We start from the raw sequence: 19856 nt of genomic DNA on the forward strand, positions 1-19856 counted from the left end.
AGCCATGTGGGGGCAGGGGTAGGGCTTCCAATTTCTCCAGATCTTTTCCAGTACTTACTGACTTTTTTTGATTTTAGCTCTCCCAGTGGGTACAAAATGCTCTCTCATGTGATAGTGATTTGTATTTCTCTAATGATGTTGAGCCTCTTTTCACACGTTGATTGCTCATTTGTGTATCTTCTTTGGCAAAATGTCTATTCAGATCTTTGACTATTTTTAAATTGGGTTGTGTGTCCTTTTATTATTGGGTTTTCTTTTACCACTTATGCCCTTGGTGCTATATATAGGTAATTTTTGCCTAACCCAGGGTCAGAAAGATTTGCTCTTCTGTTTTCTTCTAGCAATTGTATAGTTTTTAGCTCTCACGTTTTGGTCTCTGACCCATTTTGAGGAAAAGGTTCTTTTTGCATGTGGATATTGAATTTCTCAGTATCATTTTGTAAAGATTCATCACAGAATTGCTCTTCTGCTCTTTCTTTTGTCAAAAGCCATAAATATGTGGGTCTCTTTCAGGACTTTATTATGTTTCAGTGACCTTTATGTCTATTTTTATTGAAAACATTTTGTTATAAGATTAATTATTAAGTTCTGATAACCTGATTTATCAGAACACCAAACTAATTTAGATGGGTTCAGGAAAATACTTAGACGGTTGGCATGCCAAAATGAACATTTCCTCTCTGTGTGTTAATCATTCAGCAGCATTTATTTAGCTCCAACTGTGTGATAGGACATGAAGCTAGGTACTAACTCTCATAGATGCCATGATAGGCCCTGGGAGCAAAGACAGATCCCTTGCTAGGGAATGGCCCAGTGGAGTTCTTGAATCTGTTTTCTCAGTTGCTCTTTTCTTCCTGTAACTGGGCAGGCATTCAAGGGCCCACAGCTGAGGGCATGCCTACATTCACAAGCAAAGTGCAAATGACTAATCTTTTATTTATTGAACAAACCGTCTTTGAATGTTTACTATATGAAAAGTACCGTGCAAAGCATGCCACATTTACAATGAGGACCTAAGACAGGGCCCTGTCATTTTAAGGGGCTTATGTTTGAGTACATCATGTACATAAAACGATTCTATAAGGAAAATGATTACTGGTGTCCTGGAATAAACCATGGAATATATGAACATAGAAGAGAAGCCTTCTTAGTCTGGGTGGCATTACAGGTTGACCTGGAAGGGAAAAGTAAGATTTCAATAGCCAGAAGAGGAGGGGGAGCAGAGCAGCATTTTAGGTTGGAGGGAATACCATGAGTATAAGTGGAGAGAGATGACAGGGGTAGTTTCAAGAATGTGACCTCAAGCATTCAGTTTAAAAAAATTTTTTTTTAACATTTATTCATTTTTGAAAGAGACCGAGTACAAGTGGGGGAGGGGCAGAGAGAGAGGAGACACAGAATCCAAAGCAGGCTCCAGGCTCTGAGCTGTCAGCACAGAGCTCACCATGGGGCTCAAACTCACGAACTGTGAGATCATAACCTGAGCTGAAGTTGGACGTCTAACTGACTGAGTCACTCAGGTACCCCAAGCATTCAGTTTTCTTTTCACATTCTCTTCGCCTTTGGGATTAGGAGGAGCTCTCTATTGTTCAGGCACTGGCCTATATGTCTTGCACTATACCCACAGCTGTGTCCTGTGGTTCACCTTTGCACATGTGGTCTCTGATTTGCTAGGTGTTACTTAGCTCAAGCCTACTCTTGGTGAGTCTTGTCAGTTCAAAAGAGAGAGTGCTCAGAACTGAGGCTGGAGAGAAAATCACTCGCGCTTAGATTTGAGGCTCCAGTATGAGGCATAAATACAGCATCTCCTCTGGTCATGAACAGCTGGGAGGATTAGCCGTTGAGTATTTGTGGTGCACAGGCCTTGGTTGAGTAAATGGAATCTGGAAATTTGGCAAAATTGTAATGTCATTTAAGAAGTGAATCAACTTGAAGAAATTAAAGACATCTTTGAGAGTTTTAATCTTCCTACAGAAGGTATAATTCTGTTACAGGGATTACTTTTAACAACAGTTAATAGAACCTCTGTCAAAAAATTTTTATTAGGTGACTAATAGAATAAAGCTGTGTTTGTAACTCTGTTCAAAATTGCCAGTTTCCTAAATATGTTTTTCAGTGTTTTTATTTTGGAAATATACATCATGGTACTGGGGAGTTGGAATTTCATCTGGATTTAAGGAAGCTTTTTTTAACAGGGAAGAGGTGTTAAGCATCAGCATGGATTGTAGCAAAGATAGAGGAATCTCATCATCTAGAAGTGTCTTTAAAAATAGTTTCATTGTTCATCTCCCTGTGACAGTTGTCTTGGTCATAATCCAGGGTTATTTCAAAGGTTTAATGTAGAGGATACAACCAGTTGTTCTCAGTGGTTTGTCAGGACTCGAGGAAATGGGCTTATGTTTAAAGAAGAGTGAATTAATTTATGTATAAAATATCAGAGAGTGTCAGAGTATTGTAAAGGCCTTAAAACTATAAAATATGGGGTGCCTGGGTGGCTCAGTCAGTTAAGTGTCTGACTTTTGGTTGTGGTTGGGGTCATGATCTCATGGTTCGTGGGTTCAAGCCCCACATCAGGCTCTGTGCTAACAGCACGGAGCCTGCTTGGGATTCTCTCTCCTTCTCTCTCTCTCTGTCTCTCCCCTGCTTGCTTGCTCTCTCTTTCAAAACAAATAAATAGACATTAAAAAAAAAAAAACTATGAAAGAAGCTACTGAGAGAACCATAGATTTTCCAGCCCTTGATACTTAAAAAGAGATGAAGCTACCACTTGTGTGATGGCCTCCCTTGGTAGTCTCTTGCCCAGTGCTCCGAAAGGGAAGTAGCCGGGGTGCTGTGACCAGGAGATATCTGCATTTGCCGGCTCCACCTTCCCTGGCCCCTTCTCCACAGGTGGATTTGATTACTCGCCTAGCACTCCCCCTTCTCTATGAGGGCCTTGCTTCCTCCCCAGCCTAGAGCCTGACTCCTATTGCAAGCCTTCCAGTAAGTGGCTCACTGTTTGCTTGAGGACTGGCAGAAGCATGCTGGACATCATCCATGAAGTAAGATGAAGTTCCTTTTTGAAGGCTTAGCCGATTCTCCGTTTTTTGTGTGTATGCTGAGATAGTACCTATTTTTTTCTATAAGCAACTGTGCTGTAAAAGGTATTTTCTTAATTTTTATTAGTTTTAAAATTCCAGTATAGTTACCATACAGTGTTATATTCATTTCAGGCATACAGTGTAGTGATTCAGTAATTCTGTACATTACCCAGTGCTCATCAAGATGAATGTACTCTTTGATTCCCATCACCTGTTTCACCCATGCCCCACCCTTCTCCCCTCTGGTAACCATCTCTGTGTTCTCTATAGTTGAGAGTCTGTTCTTTGCTTTGTCCCATTTTCTTTGTTTCTTAAATTCCAAATATGAGTGAAATCATATGGTATTTGTCTTTCTCTGCTGACTTATTTCACTTAGCATTATACTGTCTTTTTCCATCCATGTTGTTGCAGATGGCAAGATTTCATTCTTTTTATGGATGAGTATATTCCATTTTGTGTGTGTGTGTGTGTGTGTTGTGTGTGTGTGTGTGTGTATACATACACCACACGTTCTTTATCCATTTATCTATCAATGGACACTTGGGCTCATCCATTATTTGGCTATTATAAATAATGCTGCAGAAAACATAGGGGTGCATATGTCTTTTTGAATCAGTGTTTTGTATTCTTTGGGTAAATACCCAGTAGTTCACTGGATTATATGGTAATTCTATTTTTAATTTTTTGAGGAACTTCTGTATTGTTTTCTACAGTGGCTGAACCAGTTTTCATCCCCAAGAGTGCATGAGGGTTCTTTTTTCTTTACATCTTCAGTACTTGTTGTTTCTTGCGTTTTTGATTTTAGCCATTCCGACATGTGTGCAGTGATAACTCATTGTGGTTTTGATTTGCAATTCCCTGATGATGAGTCTTTTCAGCATCTTTTCATGTGTCTCTTGGCCATCTGTATGTCTTCTTTGGAAATGTCTGTTCATGTCTTCTGCCCATTATTAATTGGATTACTTTTGGGGGGGCATTGAGTTATATAATTTCTTTATATATTTTGGATACTAACTCTTTATCAGATATACCATTTGCAGATATCTTCAGCCATTTAATAGCTTGCCTTTGAGTTTTGTTGATGCTTTCATTTGCTGTGCAGAAGCTTTTTATTTTGATGTAGTGTCAATAGTTTATTTTCACTTTTCTTTCTCCTGCCTGAGGAGACAGATCTAGAAAAATGTTACTATGGCCAGTGTCAGAAAAATTACTGGCTGTGCTTTCTTCTTGAATTTTTATGGTTTCAGTATCTCACATTTAAGTCCTTAAATCCATTTTGAGTTTATTTTTGTGTATGGTGTAAGAAAGTGGTCCAGTTGTAAAAGGTATTTTAAATGGTGCCACAAAGAGAGAGGACAGTTCTTTTTTGGGGACAAGTATCTACTTAATTGTTGAATTACTGTGTAACATGTCAGCCATTGACACTCTATAGGGCATCTGACAAATGCCCCAAAGGAGATAATTCAACTCAAAAGTATTCAGTAAGCAGGTGCCATAACAAGCACTTTAATCAGAATTGTGAAGTAGCTGACATTTTTATTTGTCACTTTTCTATATCTCTTTCTTGGACTCTTCTGTCCCCACTCACCAGCTACCCAGAGTTCTCCTGCTGCCTTCTTAGTGTTAAAAGCTCTTACTCTGGAATCCTACCATGCCCTGCACTGCAGTGCTTCCTTCAGAGTCTCCGCCCACCCCCCTCCTCCCAAAAAAGTTATGCCATGTAATCATCAACCATGTAAGGTTTCTCTGAAATTGATAATGGGTGTTAGGAAGAAAATCAATCAGATGAAGTGACTTGGCCTTAAGGGGCGAATGACTGATAGGTTTCTGTATTCCAGGAGCTGTCTTCATTTTCATATGGGAACTGAATATATTTACCTGAATGCATCACCATTTTCTAGTAACTAATCTGATCCTGACTTATGATACCAGTGTAACCTTCCCAGAGTCCTTAAGTGGGGATTTATTGAGGAAATGTACATTTTGTGAACTAGTTGTAAATTTTGGTCATGACTGTAATTTAAATAAAAGGAATTAACAATTTAAAAGAATTTACATGATTTTTACTGAAAAATATGCACAATTCTGTTTCAAACTTTTTCATTTGAAACTAGAATTTGAAAATACAGTGGAATCTTTCAAAATGTTGGTGGTGAAGGGTAGGACTTTGATGCTGTAGCTACAGACCATGTAGGTTAAATAGGCTTAATTTATGTCTAGTTATGTTTTTTAGGAGTTGGCACATATGAACTCATGTAGTACCTAGCTATTATAATAGTATTCTGCTCAGCTGTCATGATTTGTCTTATTAAATTATTGTTGTCACATATTTACATCAAAATTTAGTTTCTAATGAAAAAAATTTTAGTTTCATTGACTGGCTTATTAATTATTCATTAGAAGTATTGTGATTATGACCCTCCCCACTTTGGCCAGCCTTTTCTTTCTTTTGCCCAAATTGTGAGAATGTGAACCAGAAAGAGGTGAGTATAAAAATGCCAGTGATGAGGGGTGTCTGGCTGGCTCAGTTGGTAGAGCAAGCAACTCTTGATCTGGGATTTGTGAGTCCAAGTCCTGTGTTGAGTGTAGAGTTTAAAACAAAAATGGTAGTGATTGGTTCCTTCTCTTTAACTTATGTTATTATTGAGAGCTGCTCTTGATAGAATAGCTTTTACCGTGATTTTTTTCAAGTCATAAATGGTTTAAAGAAAGATATATGTAAGTAATGAGCTAGGAGGATACTTGAGAAACTTCTAAAAGGTGATATCCATGTCCTCCTGCCAAACATCATTAGATTTTACCCTTGGTGACAGAATACTGGACAGAAATATCCTTTAAATCTCAGCTAAAATAGTGCACCCCATCCTTCTTTTCCTACTCCATTTAAAGACTACATGGAATGGATAATGCTGGTTTCTTTATAAATCAGTGTTCATTGGTCTGACATTATAGTACAGAGGTTGTCTAGCCCACATCTTTAATAAAAATTAACTCCAAAAAAAACAGTGGACAGATGCAAAAAAGTAAGTAGAGTAATTGATTTTTGAATTCATTTTTCTCTTTCAGTGACATTATTTGTAATTGCTCAGCACAAGAACTATACAACTCTGCAAGTGATCAAAGATCTGCAGGCTGATGGGGAAATACACAAAAAATAAAGTTTCCCCCATCTTCCCTTAGAGGGAAGAACTGCAAGGAAATGTAGAGGATTCAAACCCAAACTAAACCAAACCAGAACCAACTATCCCAAACCCAAAACAGATTTTTATGAAAAATAGTTGCACGCTTGCAAAATTTTAAAAATTGAAGGAGCCTTTTGAAAAGATTCCTATGATAATAGTGAAACTGTGCAAAAGAGAATATAAAAAATATGTAGGTGAAGACTAAACTGTTCCCAAATCTTAAAAGTGTTTATTAGTAAAATCAATGCTTTTATTTTATTTAACCATCTAATGTTCTACCTTTTAGTGAAAGACTAGAGAAGACCTTTTTGCTTTTGTTTTTTAAATTGATTATAGATTATAAACCTGAAAGTTTAAAAGAGAAATCTTCTTTGTCAAAGAACTTACTGGCTCCAACAGAAAGAAGACAGATTATTTGTACTGCCCAGGATCAACATTGATTTCTTTTAAACGCTTCCTTATTTTATTCATTAATACCTTAAGATTTATGATAAATATCTTTATTTTATAGTTTTATAAAACAGTAAAGAATATGAATTAAGTATGGCCTTAATGCTGACCTAACATATTTACTAAAAAAAAAGCATGACACCCCTTTTATTATAGCAGACAAGGATATTTCCCCATTATACTTGCTCACACCAATTTAGAATTTATAGTAATTTAAGTAGAATGTAAACTGTAGCTTTTATTCTTTCACAATTCTTGAAGAAATAGTACTGGAGTAAAGAAAACTGTTTAGATAAAGCAACTAACTGATGCAGGCAGGCTGGTCTGAGGACCCAGAGGGGTCCCTGCGGGACCAGCCAAGAGGATCTTTGGCTTCTCACAGGATGGAAATCAAACAAGAGCCATGTTGGGGCACCTGGTGGCTCAGTAGGATAAGTGTCTGACTTCAGCTCAGGTCATGATCTCACGGTTCGTGAGTACGAGCCCCACATCAGGCTCTGTGCTGACAGCTCAGAGCCTGGAGCCTGCTTCGGATTCTGTGTCTCCGTCTCTCTCTGCCCCTCCCCCGCTCACTGTCTGTCTGTCTCTCTCTCTCTCATACAAATAAATAAACATTAGGGGCGCCTGGGTGGCTCAGTCGGTTAAGTGGCCGACTTCGGCTCAGGTCATGATTTTGCGGTCCATGAGTTGAAGCCCCACGTTGGGCTCTGTGGTGACTGGTCAGAGCTTGGAGCTGGTTTCAGATTCTGTGTCTCCCTCTCTCTGACTCTCCCCCATTTGTGCTCTGTCTCTCTCTGTCTCAGAAATAAATAAACGTTAAAAATTTTTTTTTTAAATAAATAAACATTAAAAAAAGTTAAAAACAAAAAAAAAAAAAAAACAAGAGCCGTGAGCTGACAGGAAAGAAGAGCCGAGTTTATTGACGACATAGAGCAGCTACAGACAATGGTGTGTAGGAGACTCAGGAAAAGGAGCATGAGTCTCATCTTTGCCTAGGGTCTGGAGTTTTTGTTTTTTAAAGATTTTATTTTTGAGTAATCTCTATACCCAACGCAGGGCTCAAACCTACAACCCAGAAATCAAGGGTGGCATGTTCCAATGCCTGAGCTGGCCAGACACCCCAGGGGGAGGGGGTCTGGAGTGTTTAATTGAGGTCAGTGGTCTGGTGTACATGTTCTCTCAGGCATCCAGGAACTTGTCCAACTAGGATGAGTGCTCAAGTGTCCTCCATAAGTCACTAATGCTCTGGAGCCAGGGGTCTTGACATCAAGGTGCTTGGAGTCAGTGGTCTTGGAGAACATTCATGGCAACCTACCTGGTCACTCCTTAGATGTTATCTATTGGTTGGAAGACTCCAAAGAAATCATTAACTCCTTGTCCTTTATTAGGAGGATGTATATTAAAGCGTGTGTAAGAGGGGTGTGTAGGGTCTTAGCAAGAACAGAAGCATGAAAAGAAGCAAAGGAAAAAAAAAGCCATCTCTTTCTTTCATGGGGTCCCTTTGGTTTTCCTGTCTCATAATTACCCAAGAATATGTATTGTTTTTAAACATATCTGTGTATTTTAAAAGCATTAGTTACTCATCACTAGTTAGTAAGGTAATATATTGATAGATTAATTTAATTTTATGTTTGCTCCTCTTCCCTATTTTTATTTTTTGAACTAGAATTTCTAAGGATCTCTCCCAAGAGAATGTGGTAGCTTATTTTTCATGAGTGTATTGGTTTGAAGTAAAAAAAAAATTGCATTGAAAAACATTTTAATTCATAGTTTTCACTGAAGCTGACTGTCCCTCTTCTCTTCACTCAATTAGTAGGCTGTGAGGCGATCTTATTTGGGACAAGCCTTCTTTTATTATTTATGTTCCTTCCTAAAGATAGCTAGTTGTTTTCCAGAATACTGTATCCTTTGGATGTAGGACTTATTTAAGAGAGGACTTTGGATGCTTCTTGTGGCTGCTGTTGGGCCCCTTGCTGTGCTGGGATGTGTGCATTTTACCCAAGATTTACTGATAGAATGCTCCCTCTGCTTTTTTCTGAGAGACCTTTCCTCATTATTGTGTGTAGATTTGACCCTCAATAGCTTTATCTGTGATTAGGGTTTAAGATAATACTTTATTTTACTTTATTTTTTGCTCAAGATAATATTTTACAAGGAAGCTTTTATATTGGTCAGAGATACTGAGTCCTTGTTCTGCTTAAGAGCCTTTTGTGGTTCTCTTTGCTCAGGAAAGGTCTGAGCTTCTTCCCAAAGTGGCATGCAAAGCTGTCACGCCGGGTCTCCCAGCCCACCTTTCCCCACCTCACCTTCTGCCTCTCCTTTCACTCATTTCACAGGCTGCTTTCCTTCCTTGGATGTTTGCCTGGTTGTCTTTGTTCTTGCTCTTCCCTCCTCTTGGAACATTAAGCTGTTTTCTCCATTTCTATCACCTCAGTCTGAAGGCTTCGAGAGATGGCACTCTCTTATTATTCATCTTTGTACCCTTACAAGTTAAATGACACCTGGGCATGTAATGGACGCTCAGTAAAGATTTAGTGACCTGAACCGAACTGCAGCTACATGGTAACTTTAAGTTTAAATGTGGGAAGTAACATTGTGGAATTTTCCTAGATTAACAACAACCACTACAAAATCAGACTTTTAAAAAAGGCAGTCTTAAACGTATTTAAATGAACAGCTAGATGATCTTATCTTCAAAGTTGTATTTGACTTAGGCAACAACAAACCAAACAATCAAAAGTTAGCAAATTTTCAGAGTGGGGTTTTGGTCATTTAAGCCATTTAGATGATGTAAATCTGGCAGAATATATACATATATATCTTAAAAATGAATTGCAGTATTGCTTATGTCATCATCACTATCACCTTGTTTTTAATCTCTCTCCTTGTGTGCCCTCCCCACCATTTTGTACTTTATTTTCCTTCCTTAGGATACTCTTCTTAAGCAAAGGATTAGTGCCCTCTAGGGGTGAACTGCAGATGCAATGCAGTGCGCACCTTTTAAAAAGCACTGCAAATTCTAGAATTGTATGAAATACAGAAAATGATGCTTCATCCTTATTATGTAATTCAAGTTATATAATTTAATCCCAGAGTATCTCAGACTGCTTTCACTTTGCTCATCACTTCCCGTAGCACGATTTATTCAGACAGTTTTTTTGCCCCACGGGGGAAAGTTTCCAAAATGAGAAGAAAGAACGTTTTATTAAAAATTGAAGCAGAAGGTTAAGACTGCTGGCAGTTAGTATAGTCATCTGTGAAGGAAAGTTACCAGGCCAAATATCTATGACTCAGGCTTAGGACAAAATAAAAAGCTTTTCTGTGTCAGTTTAACTATTTAATTCCTTTTTTTTCTTCATAAATTGGTCACTAGATCAGCTATTTCTAGAGAATCCCAATTATTTCCACTCATTTCATCCACAACCACTCATTCCCCACAATGCAGATTTGCTGACTTTTAATAGTTGATTAACATTTTCTTTCATCCCATTCTTTGGTGGTCAGGAAAATGAGCAAATACAAGCACTTGAACACAGACAACCTCAGGTGCCTAGGAATAGTTCATTGTGTATGTATTTGTATTTATTATTATTACTGTTATTATTATTACTATTATTATTATAACCCCTTTTTTTTTCTTAAGATTTTATTTTTAAGTAATCCGTACACCCAAGGTAGGACTTGAACATACAACCCTGAGATCGAGTCCTGTGCTCTTCTGAATGAGCCAGCCAACTGTCCCTGTATTTATTATTGTTAATAATGGTAACATTTGCTTGACATAGCATGATAAAGATGATGATAATGGTATCTCCTGCAGTTGTGTAGCATTTTTTATATGTAGTATTTATGTGAACCTTCAGAATAATCACTTGAGGCAGGAAAAATAGGCAGTATAGCCTCAGGATTTTTTCAAGTATTACAGAAATTAAATTAGTCTATTTCTATATTCTCTCCTAAAATTCTTAAGAAATTAAGCCATAAGACTTAAGGTCAGCTTTCCATTTTACCATTTTCAGATCATAGAATTTTTGTTCTCTGGTTTAGACTAGAGGCCTGTGTGCAAAGTTTTATTTTGAAGATGAGAAAATTGAGGCCTAGAGAGGATAGGCAGCTGGTGCTAGTTCATGAGACCCGTGGCAGAAGCAAGACTAAAATGCAGGTTTCCTCATTCTTTTTTCCCTTATTACATGTTTTCTTTTTTCCTAACTTGGTTTTGCATGGCATCATATTATTGTTATCCTTCTCTACACATATCTAATTTAATTTTTCTTTACTGTTGGCATATACATGATGATGAAAAATGGCACCTGATTTTGGAAATTGTCCCTGATGTCAGAAGGAAGGTTTAGTTTGATTTGGCAAAAAGCAAGTTGTGAAATTGCCTTCCTATGAAATAAGTGTTCAGAATCACACTTCATCTTTAACTGTCTGAGAGTGAGAATGACAAAGGAAGTGGATGTGGATTGAAATGTGGCTTTGGCAGTGCGTGGGAGGGTCCAGTGGACCAGAGAGCATGGAATTCTCAGCACTATGTGTTAGTTCCTGTCATGGCAGGCCACATCCTGATCGTGCGCTGAGAATGTCAGACCTGTACAATAAAGTCATTTATTTTGAGAGATTAAGCCAGGATCAGGAACTACATAGTATTATTTATATAAATGTGATCTCTTTTAGGTTCAGGCTCTTTTAGAGTTAGGCTGCCTTCTCGTTACACTGGAGATGTACAGGGAAGTACTTAGATCTAGATGCATTGATGTGCAGAAATTGATAATCATAACTCTTCTGCCTTGTTTTTAAGTAGGTCCTTAGTCTTGTAAATTAAATTCATAGTTTGGAATGGGACTAAAGGAATTCTTACAGTGCTCCAATGAGTGAGTAGAAAAGTAAGCATTAGGGGTGCTGGGTGACTGTCAGTTGAGCTTTCGACTCTTGGTTTTGGCTCAGGTCATGATGTCATGTTTCGTGCGTCAGGCACTGCTGCCAGTGTGGAGTCTGCTTGGGATTCTCTTTCTCTCAAAAGAATTAAATAAACTTAAAAAAATAAAAAAAAAAGAAAAATATTAGTACTCATTTCTCTAGGTTGCTTATTTGCATGCATATGTGTCATGCGTGTGGTAGATGTGTTCCTGAAAATATTCTTGAAAATTGATTCATCTCTGAAATATAATTGAGAACTTGAGGGGATTGTCATTTAATGGTATCCCAAATGGAAGGGATAATCACTTTATAACTTTTTTTGGATATTTACAGATTTTCTAAATTAGAACTGCCTAAAATATGTTATGCTCTTTTTTTTTTAGGAAACTAAAACATTTTTTAAACTATATTTTACTGTTGCATCGTTATCTTGTGACACCAAAGATTCAGCTGATATTTCTCAGGAATTAGGAAATCAAAATAAAATGTCAGTCTGTGAAGATGGGGACACTTGTTTTAAAGTAATTTGACTCACTTTCAGTGTTACTGGACATTTCATAGGTACTATTGATATTAGCAGTTATTTAGAGCTGTTGAGCCTAAGTTTAATACTTACATTATTTGTGGCTAATGATCCCTACCTAGATAGGTAATCAAATATTGAAAAGTTCTGTGATTTAGGCAAAAACCCATAGGAATTAGTAAGTTTAATATGAAACAAGGGAATTTTTCTTCATTAATAAAAAGTATTTTCTGACACAGATAAACTACAAAATATGTATGTAGTCAACTAAGATAATAAAATGTAATAGTATTTGAAGTTTTTTAGGATGAAAAACTTAACCATCAAAAGTTTGTTTCCAGTTTACTTTAGCCCTTGCTTGTTATGTATTCAGATAGTTTTGATCATAGTTTAGATCTTGTTATTATTTTGTGCTGTATATTCACTTGACATTTTGGAAATGCAGAGAAGTTTGACTTATATGTACAAAACCTTTGAGAGTTTACCACACCAACTGGCAAGCATATAGGGCTTGTGCCCTATGTGTGATGTAGGTGGGATTCTGGTCTCTGCCTCTGGGCCCCTTCCTTGACTCTTTTAATGAGATCAACACAAAGTAACGCAGCCTGGAATCACTAAAAGGTGAGAAAATGGAAACATGCCAACCCGCTGTGGAACAGCCATCTTAATAGCCTGCTTTGACATTTGTCTCTCTAGCACAAACCTTAGAGCAGGCCAAGTATTTACAGGAGATATCCCTACTTGGCAGACTGAACAAAGCTTTTGGAAATCTTTGGTGTTTTGTGCTCTAAAGTCACAAGCTTAAATCAGGCCTGTGGAATGGAGGAAGAAGCTATTATAGATTAGGTGTTAACTTTGTGCTAGTGTTAATGTGGTTATAAAAACCCCCTGTCACAAGAAGATTTATGTTGTGCACAGGATGGTTTGGGCAGAGGTCTTCTAACTTGACATATGTGAATTAACATTTTTTTTTTGAAATAAATATAGAGACTAAGGAAATTTCAAAAATAGTAAGAATATAGTCTCATGGGCCCTTCTAGCTTATATTTCTGGAATTTTAAAGTGTGGAATGTGTATATCTGGCCTCCTGGATCTAGTGGCACAAAGAATAGGAAGAAAGACCAGCTCAGGTTAGGGGGAGGGGTGAAAACTTGCTTGTCTTGCTAAGGTGGCTCTGGCTGTTATATCAGGAATCATGAATAAGGTTATTGCCATTGCCTGTATTTAAAAAATTGTAACCCTATGTAGTTGTCCAAGCTTATTTATAGTAACTCTAGTTACTGTTAAAAAGATAACAATTTTGTTTGTCTTTAGGAATTACTGATATGAAATTTACTTTTTTTAGTTTTTTTTAAATTCAAATTTAGTTTTTAAGTAATGAGAAAATCAAAGTGAAAATATTGCTGCAAGAATGAACACTGTATGAGGAATGTTTCCTACTTGTCCTTGTTCCTGTTTTAGTGTTAAAGATGATCTACATTCTAGACCCAAAAGTTAAATTGCTTTTCTTTGTGTAGGTTCGAAAACATGTGAATGATCTCTATGAAGACTTAAGGGATGGACACAATTTAATCTCTCTTTTAGAGGTTCTTTCGGGAGATACCTTGGTAAGTTTTAACTTTCCTAATTTAGTTTGAAGAACACGTAATGCTGTCTACGTAAGGACCAGTGTGTTGTTGGTAGAGACTGTTCAGATTTTTGCAACATTCGCCTTTAGAGCTGTGAATTCTGCCTGAAAAAAAGAGTTCTGGTTAGATTCCTAATCATTTTCAGACTTCAAGTGATGTGAATTTGGGAGATTGAAGCCCTTTGACTACTTTGCTTATGTAATCAGTTCTATAATAAAACTACTATTTTTGTTCTTGCTTCTTTTTTTACCTTTGGGTTTTTTTGCTTAGAGGTTGGATGCATAATATAACCACATATTAAAAGACTCACAAATAGCAAGGAAATAAACATTGCTTTCTGGAAAATGGTCTAACCCATTCCACAGGTGTCATTTCCTTTTTTGTGAACATTACTTCCCCTTCTTGGTTACTTGTTCTCCTTCATTATGTTCTGTTCATGCTCTTCTTTTCATTTCTGGTCCGTCTTGTGTCTTTGCTGTCCTATCTTCTGTCTGTTATATTCATTAGCCAAGGGAGCGAGATTTTTTGAAGACCTTACGATTGGTGAGTGCAACAGAAGCATGCGAATATGAACAGCATGAGGATGTGGAGGATGAGGATAAGGGGGTAGGTGTCGGCCCCCATAACTCGACTAACCTAGCCATTACAGTGCGGTGAGCGCTAACGTGATAAGAGAAGTAACCCATGGGTTCGGGCTCCTTTTTAGAAAATTATAGAAAGGACCAAAACCCATAGTGAGGTAGATGTGTGTGTACCAAAAAAATTGGACAAAGGAAATATTTTCTCTTTAAATTTATTTAGACATTACTGTGCAGTGCATGGTAATTGAACATATGTGATTGAATTATATGATGCCATTTTAGCTAAAGAATTTTACATGCATTTTATATAAATGTGGAAATCTTGACAACTAGCCTGCTAATTTTTATGCAAATTTGTTCCACTTCTGGAATTTATATTTCAAATGTGGCAACTATTGCTTTATTTGAAGGGACTTATGGAAATTTATTTCCTATTTAAGTTTATGCTTTAAATCATACTGGCAATAGGTATTTGATGGACATTATTTATGCATTTTCTATGTCTTATTTTTATTTAGAAGGGGGGAAAGTTTTAAAATCTGGATTCCTGGTAGAACCTATAGAACTGTTTCATCTTCATGACACTTAGTTGACTTCAGCCCACCTTTGCAAGACAGATAATGCTTCTTTTGTCATCTACATCCCAAGTGCCCCTGATTTGGAAATTGTGCTTTTTTTTTGGATCCATTGGGTGAATTTACCAACATTATTTCTACCTGTTTATATAGAACCTATTTTTCCATTCTGTACTCTGCTGTCTTTTCATTATGGTACCTTGGCTCTCAATATTCATATTTGAGAAGCTAAGCTGTCAGTGTTTTTTTTCTTTTCTTCCTTTGGGAAGATTTTATGTGAAAAATTTCAACTCCATTCTTTGTATTTTTGTTAAGCATCTTCTCAGCTCTATCTCCTTATGTTTTCCGTCTGCTAACTTGTTACATTTCTCAAGGAAAACGGCACCAAGGAAAAGAATTATGGATTGCCAGTTTTCCTGAGATCATAAACAGTCATGTCCATCCCTAAGCAGTAAAACTATTAGAGTCCAACTGATTTTGTGAAAAAGCTAAAATAAAATAAAGAGGAAATATATGGCTTTAATTGCTTTTTTCTCTTCCTCTATCATGGCTAAGTAAGACTCCATCTTTCTCCTTCTTGGTGATTTTTATACTAACTGCATGCTACTTTACCTCATTTTCATTAACATGCCATACATATATAATTATAAAAACCCGCTTGACAATAGACTTTATTAAGAAGGCAAAGTGGGGAATGGTATTTAATTCTTTCTGTGCATCCACAGCTAATAAACTGTAGGCTAGATTTGTAGTATAATGACTATAAAAAGTCTGTATGTTCTGTGGTATTTTTTCTTTTCCTTTTGTTTAAATAAGGCAAAATGGAATAAAGCATATGTTTAAATAAAACATTTGGAGAAATCCCTATTTGTTTAAATTCAATTTCAAATAATACAAAACAATTAAAAGTATTTAATGTAATTTAATTTAATTTTAATTAAAAAAATCTAATGGGTTTACCCAAATATTAAATCCTGTTTTGATATGTTAAGATGAGCATAAAGTATATTTAAAGAGTATACATCATAAGTGTATTTAGCATGGTCAGTGGTATCAGAAACTGTAGTATTTTTTATACCCTGCATTTTTCTATTCTTAGCCAAGAGAAAAAGGTCGGATGCGTTTTCACAGACTACAGAATGTACAAATTGCACTTGACTATTTGAAAAGACGCCAGGTATGATGTTTTTCAAAGACTATAATCATATAAACATATGTGATGGAGTACATCTAGATAGGAACATGTCAGGGGATGAAACGGTTAAATTTGTCAATTATAATGTTTAAATTTGTGCTTTTGAGAGACAAATATTTAAAAATATGTTCAAACATTTGCTCCAAAGAAAAGGAAGTTAATAGTAGGTGTAAGCCCACAGGAATTATAAGTGGCTGCATTTCCATCTGAATAAGAGCTACTGATTTTCCTTCTGTTAGAATTGGAATGCTTTGCCTAGGAAGTTAATGACCTTTTAGTAGCAAGAGAATGTTAAGAATGCCTATGAAAAGTTCTTAGTAGTGGGGCAATACTTTATTATTTATACTTAGTATATAAAATTATTTTTATAAAAAATAGTTGGACTACTTTCAAAAAACTTAGTGTAAGCATTTTTAATACTTAGTGGTAAGACAATATTTTGTTTTTATAAATAGATAATATTGGGTAATTAAAAGGAGTTAAAAATAAAACAACAACCTCCAACTAACTTGAGGTTTTAGAAGAAGTCATGGTTGAAGAATGAAAACCATATTGGATATGATCTTGATTTGGTGGTATTGTGGTATTATAGTGGTATAAGCCAAAATATTGGTAATTTTTCAAATAGTAGAGAAAAGGAAAGAAAGAAAATCAGGGGAATGGAAAATTACTGCGAACAATGAGAAATCAGAGGTGGCAGCAATTTAGCTTGTTAATGGAATAAGGAAAAAAGGGAGGAAAACGGGGAGAGGTAAACACCATTTTTTTATTCGTTTATTTAGTTTATTAACATTATAGTGATTTATTTAAACTCAGGTAAACACTGCGTGCTTAAATGTGTTAAATGTTACTTTTATTTACCTTATTATTCTTTTTTAAAAAATATTTTTGAAGTTTATTTATTTGGAAAGAGCGAGAGAGTACAAGTGGGGGTGGGGGCCATAGAGGAGAGACAGAATCCCAAGCGGGCTCCGCACCATCAGCGCAGAGCAGGATGAGAGACTTGAATTCAAACTGTGAGATCATGACCTGAGTTGAGATCAAGAGGCAGATGCTTAACCAGCTGAGCTGCCCAGGCACTCCTATTTACCTTATTATTCTTGATTCTAGTGGAAGTTTTCAGAAGGACTGATGGTTGATTATGTTTCCTTGTCTGAAGTGTTTTTGTCAGTGTTTTGTCCAGGAAGTGAGATGTTAGTTATTATTGTGTTTGATTCATGATATTTAATTATTTTTATCCAGGGTATAAATGATAGGTATCATTACTATATTTGTTTACCTGAAAATGCATAATTTGATAGTTAATAAGCTTTAAGTCTAAGTATTATTATTGTTTGTTTTTATTTTTATTTTTATTTTTCATATTTGAGCAGCCTTCCAAATATCCAGTGACTTATATATTTATTTATCTTGGTAACAATTTATGGTAGATAAATGGAAAAAAGATGCTAGTTTTTTTTTAAATTTTTTTCCCACTTTGTGACAGAAGTATGAGAAAGTTGTTAAACTATTTTATGGTTCAGAACAGTATCTTAATGGTTAGAGCAAAATAAAGCTTATTTTCAAGTGATAAAATTGTGTCTAATTTTAAAATCTCAAGTATTTAAGAATTCCCAACTGCAGTAGTATTTTTCAATTGGAAAGTGATTACTTATAATACTTGTTCTAGAAGAAAAACCAGAGTAACGCCCTTTTTTTTCCTTTGTGGTGACTCTATAATTTGCAATCTAAAATGAGTAGAGATAAGGGAGTAAGACAATATTTTGAGGATTTACTGGTATTTAGATCACTCAATTTTTTTCTTTGTGTAATTTAGAATTGATTTTATGTAGGTAAATATAACTTATGTGCTGGTTTGAAAAAGTTTTCTTTATTTCTTCTTTCCATATAACACAGGTGAAATTAGTGAATATTAGAAATGATGACATAACAGATGGAAATCCCAAGTTGACTTTGGGATTAATATGGACAATAATTTTGCACTTTCAGGTAAGCTTAATTTTTCTTAGTTATCATTTCTTTTAGCCTCTCATTGCTGATTTTCAAATGGTTCATATGAAGAATAAATTATGCACTTACATCCTATGGAAGAAAATAAATTTCAGGCTTCTTAAAAAGTACATTTGAATTTTTCCTTTCAAGTAACATACTGCCTGTGAACCTTGCACCCTGTCTCCTGGTATTGATGAGCTTAAATATTCTAAGATGCTTGTAATCCTGTTGTGGAAAACTGGCCTCTATGCTCTGGAGCCCAAATATGTATGGTGAAGACAAGAGTTTGGATATAAAGAGGAACAATAGCTTTAAGAGGAACAATAGCTTTGTTACTTTGCTGGGCAAAGAAGACTGCAGCAGGCTCAGGCCCTCAAAATACAAGCCCACCTGCAGGAAGGGGCTCCAGGATTTTATAGGGAAATACAGGATCCAGCTGGTTTCCACAGGAATTGTGTACCTACTACTAGCCAAGTTCATCGTGATTTCTAGGTGGCTCTGGGTTCCTGAAGCAAAAGGCTAAGAAGGGAGGAAGGGAGGGGAGGTTTACGGAAGAGAGGAAAAAGGTTACTTAGTTTAAAATTGAACCTCCCTGAAGCATTAATGCAGCCATTTTGATTTTAACTTCTGCTTTTAAGCGGTTTCAGTCTCAGTGTTGGAAGACACACATTCTTTTTATGGAATGCAGACTCATTTCATTTATTTATTGGATAGTATTACTTGATTTAGATACATAAAAATTTTATGATTCAATCCTTAGAATGGTTTTTATTGGTATTATGGTTTCTCAGCTATGCAAACTCCTTTTTCCTGTTGATAGACACTAGGTATTATGGTTTCTCAGCTATGCAAACTCCTTTTTCCTGTTGATAGACACTAGATGGCAGTATAATTCTCATAACGGTATCTCCTGAATTAGAAGAATCTGTATTTTGTGTAGACCTGTACTTTCTCAAATTGGATTTGAGGAGAGTCAATGCAGATTTGTTAACTATGATTTATATAAAAAATCTGTGCTCGTTGAGGGCTTATTTTGATTTTTTAGTTTTTTTTTTTCTAAAAAAAAAAAAAACATCTTTATTTGATTTAAGGTGAATCCTAACTCTGGAACTTGCTTTAGTTTATGAACCATTTTCCTGCTGATGCATATTCTCTGTGCAGCCCAGAGCCTGACCCATAGTAGGCATGTGGCAAGTCATACTGAATGACTGCTGTTCAGTTGGACCTTAAAGGAGGAAGAGGTAGCTTGCCAGCTTCAGGAAGGAGCTGGGGTTTGGAACCAAATCACAGGAGGAATAATACTTATTTCTTAATTTGTGCAAGTTTTATTGGGATTTAATATTTGTAAGGGAATAGTGGGAAATAGTGTACCTGGGGCTCATTTGGGAGCAGGATAAATGTGACAGGTATGGAGAACTATAGGAATTAGAGTCTAGGTAGTCCCAGCACCTGAACAGGCAGGTGAACAAAATTACAGCGGTAGGAAATTGGAGAAGACCCAGGTGACTAGGTGTCACCAGCCCGACTACAGGGTAGCTAATACAGGTGAATGTTCCCACAGTGTGGGGGTATTGCTGTCAGGGTGATCCAGTAGCAGGAACTGGAGGCAAGACCCTAAAGATCTGAGGGTCCCAATTATTAGAGCACTCCTGCCTTAGGGGATTAGGGGACTGAGCACTAAACCACAGCAAGGATTTGGGCACAGAGCCAAGACCTTGTTTCTAGAATTG

The 19856-nt window shown here is 36.4% G+C and overlaps 1 protein-coding gene across 26 annotated transcripts in view; it reads left to right on the plus strand.

Annotated features, from left to right (window-relative positions):
- DST (dystonin) overlaps nt 1-19856 on the plus strand; it is a 491438-nt gene that overhangs the window by 250702 nt on the left and 220880 nt on the right. For 14 of the 26 annotated variants that reach the window (XM_019457466.2, XM_019457473.2, XM_019457470.2 and 11 more), the window contains 4 exons: nt 13673-13762; nt 14291-14389; nt 16039-16116; nt 18031-18123. In XM_019457466.2, the coding sequence (XP_019313011.2) occupies nt 13673-13762; nt 14291-14389; nt 16039-16116; nt 18031-18123 (360 nt within the window). The remainder of the gene's footprint in view (nt 1-13672; nt 13763-14290; nt 14390-16038; nt 16117-18030; nt 18124-19856) is intronic. The other 12 variants (XM_019457493.2, XM_019457472.2, XM_019457475.2 and 9 more) reach the window with 2 other exon arrangements.

This window comes from Panthera pardus, unplaced genomic scaffold (assembly GCF_024362965.1).
Source record: "Panthera pardus isolate Hobbes unplaced genomic scaffold, ASM2436296v1 HiC_scaffold_17, whole genome shotgun sequence".
In the NCBI taxonomy this organism is placed as follows: domain Eukaryota; kingdom Metazoa; phylum Chordata; class Mammalia; order Carnivora; family Felidae; genus Panthera; species Panthera pardus.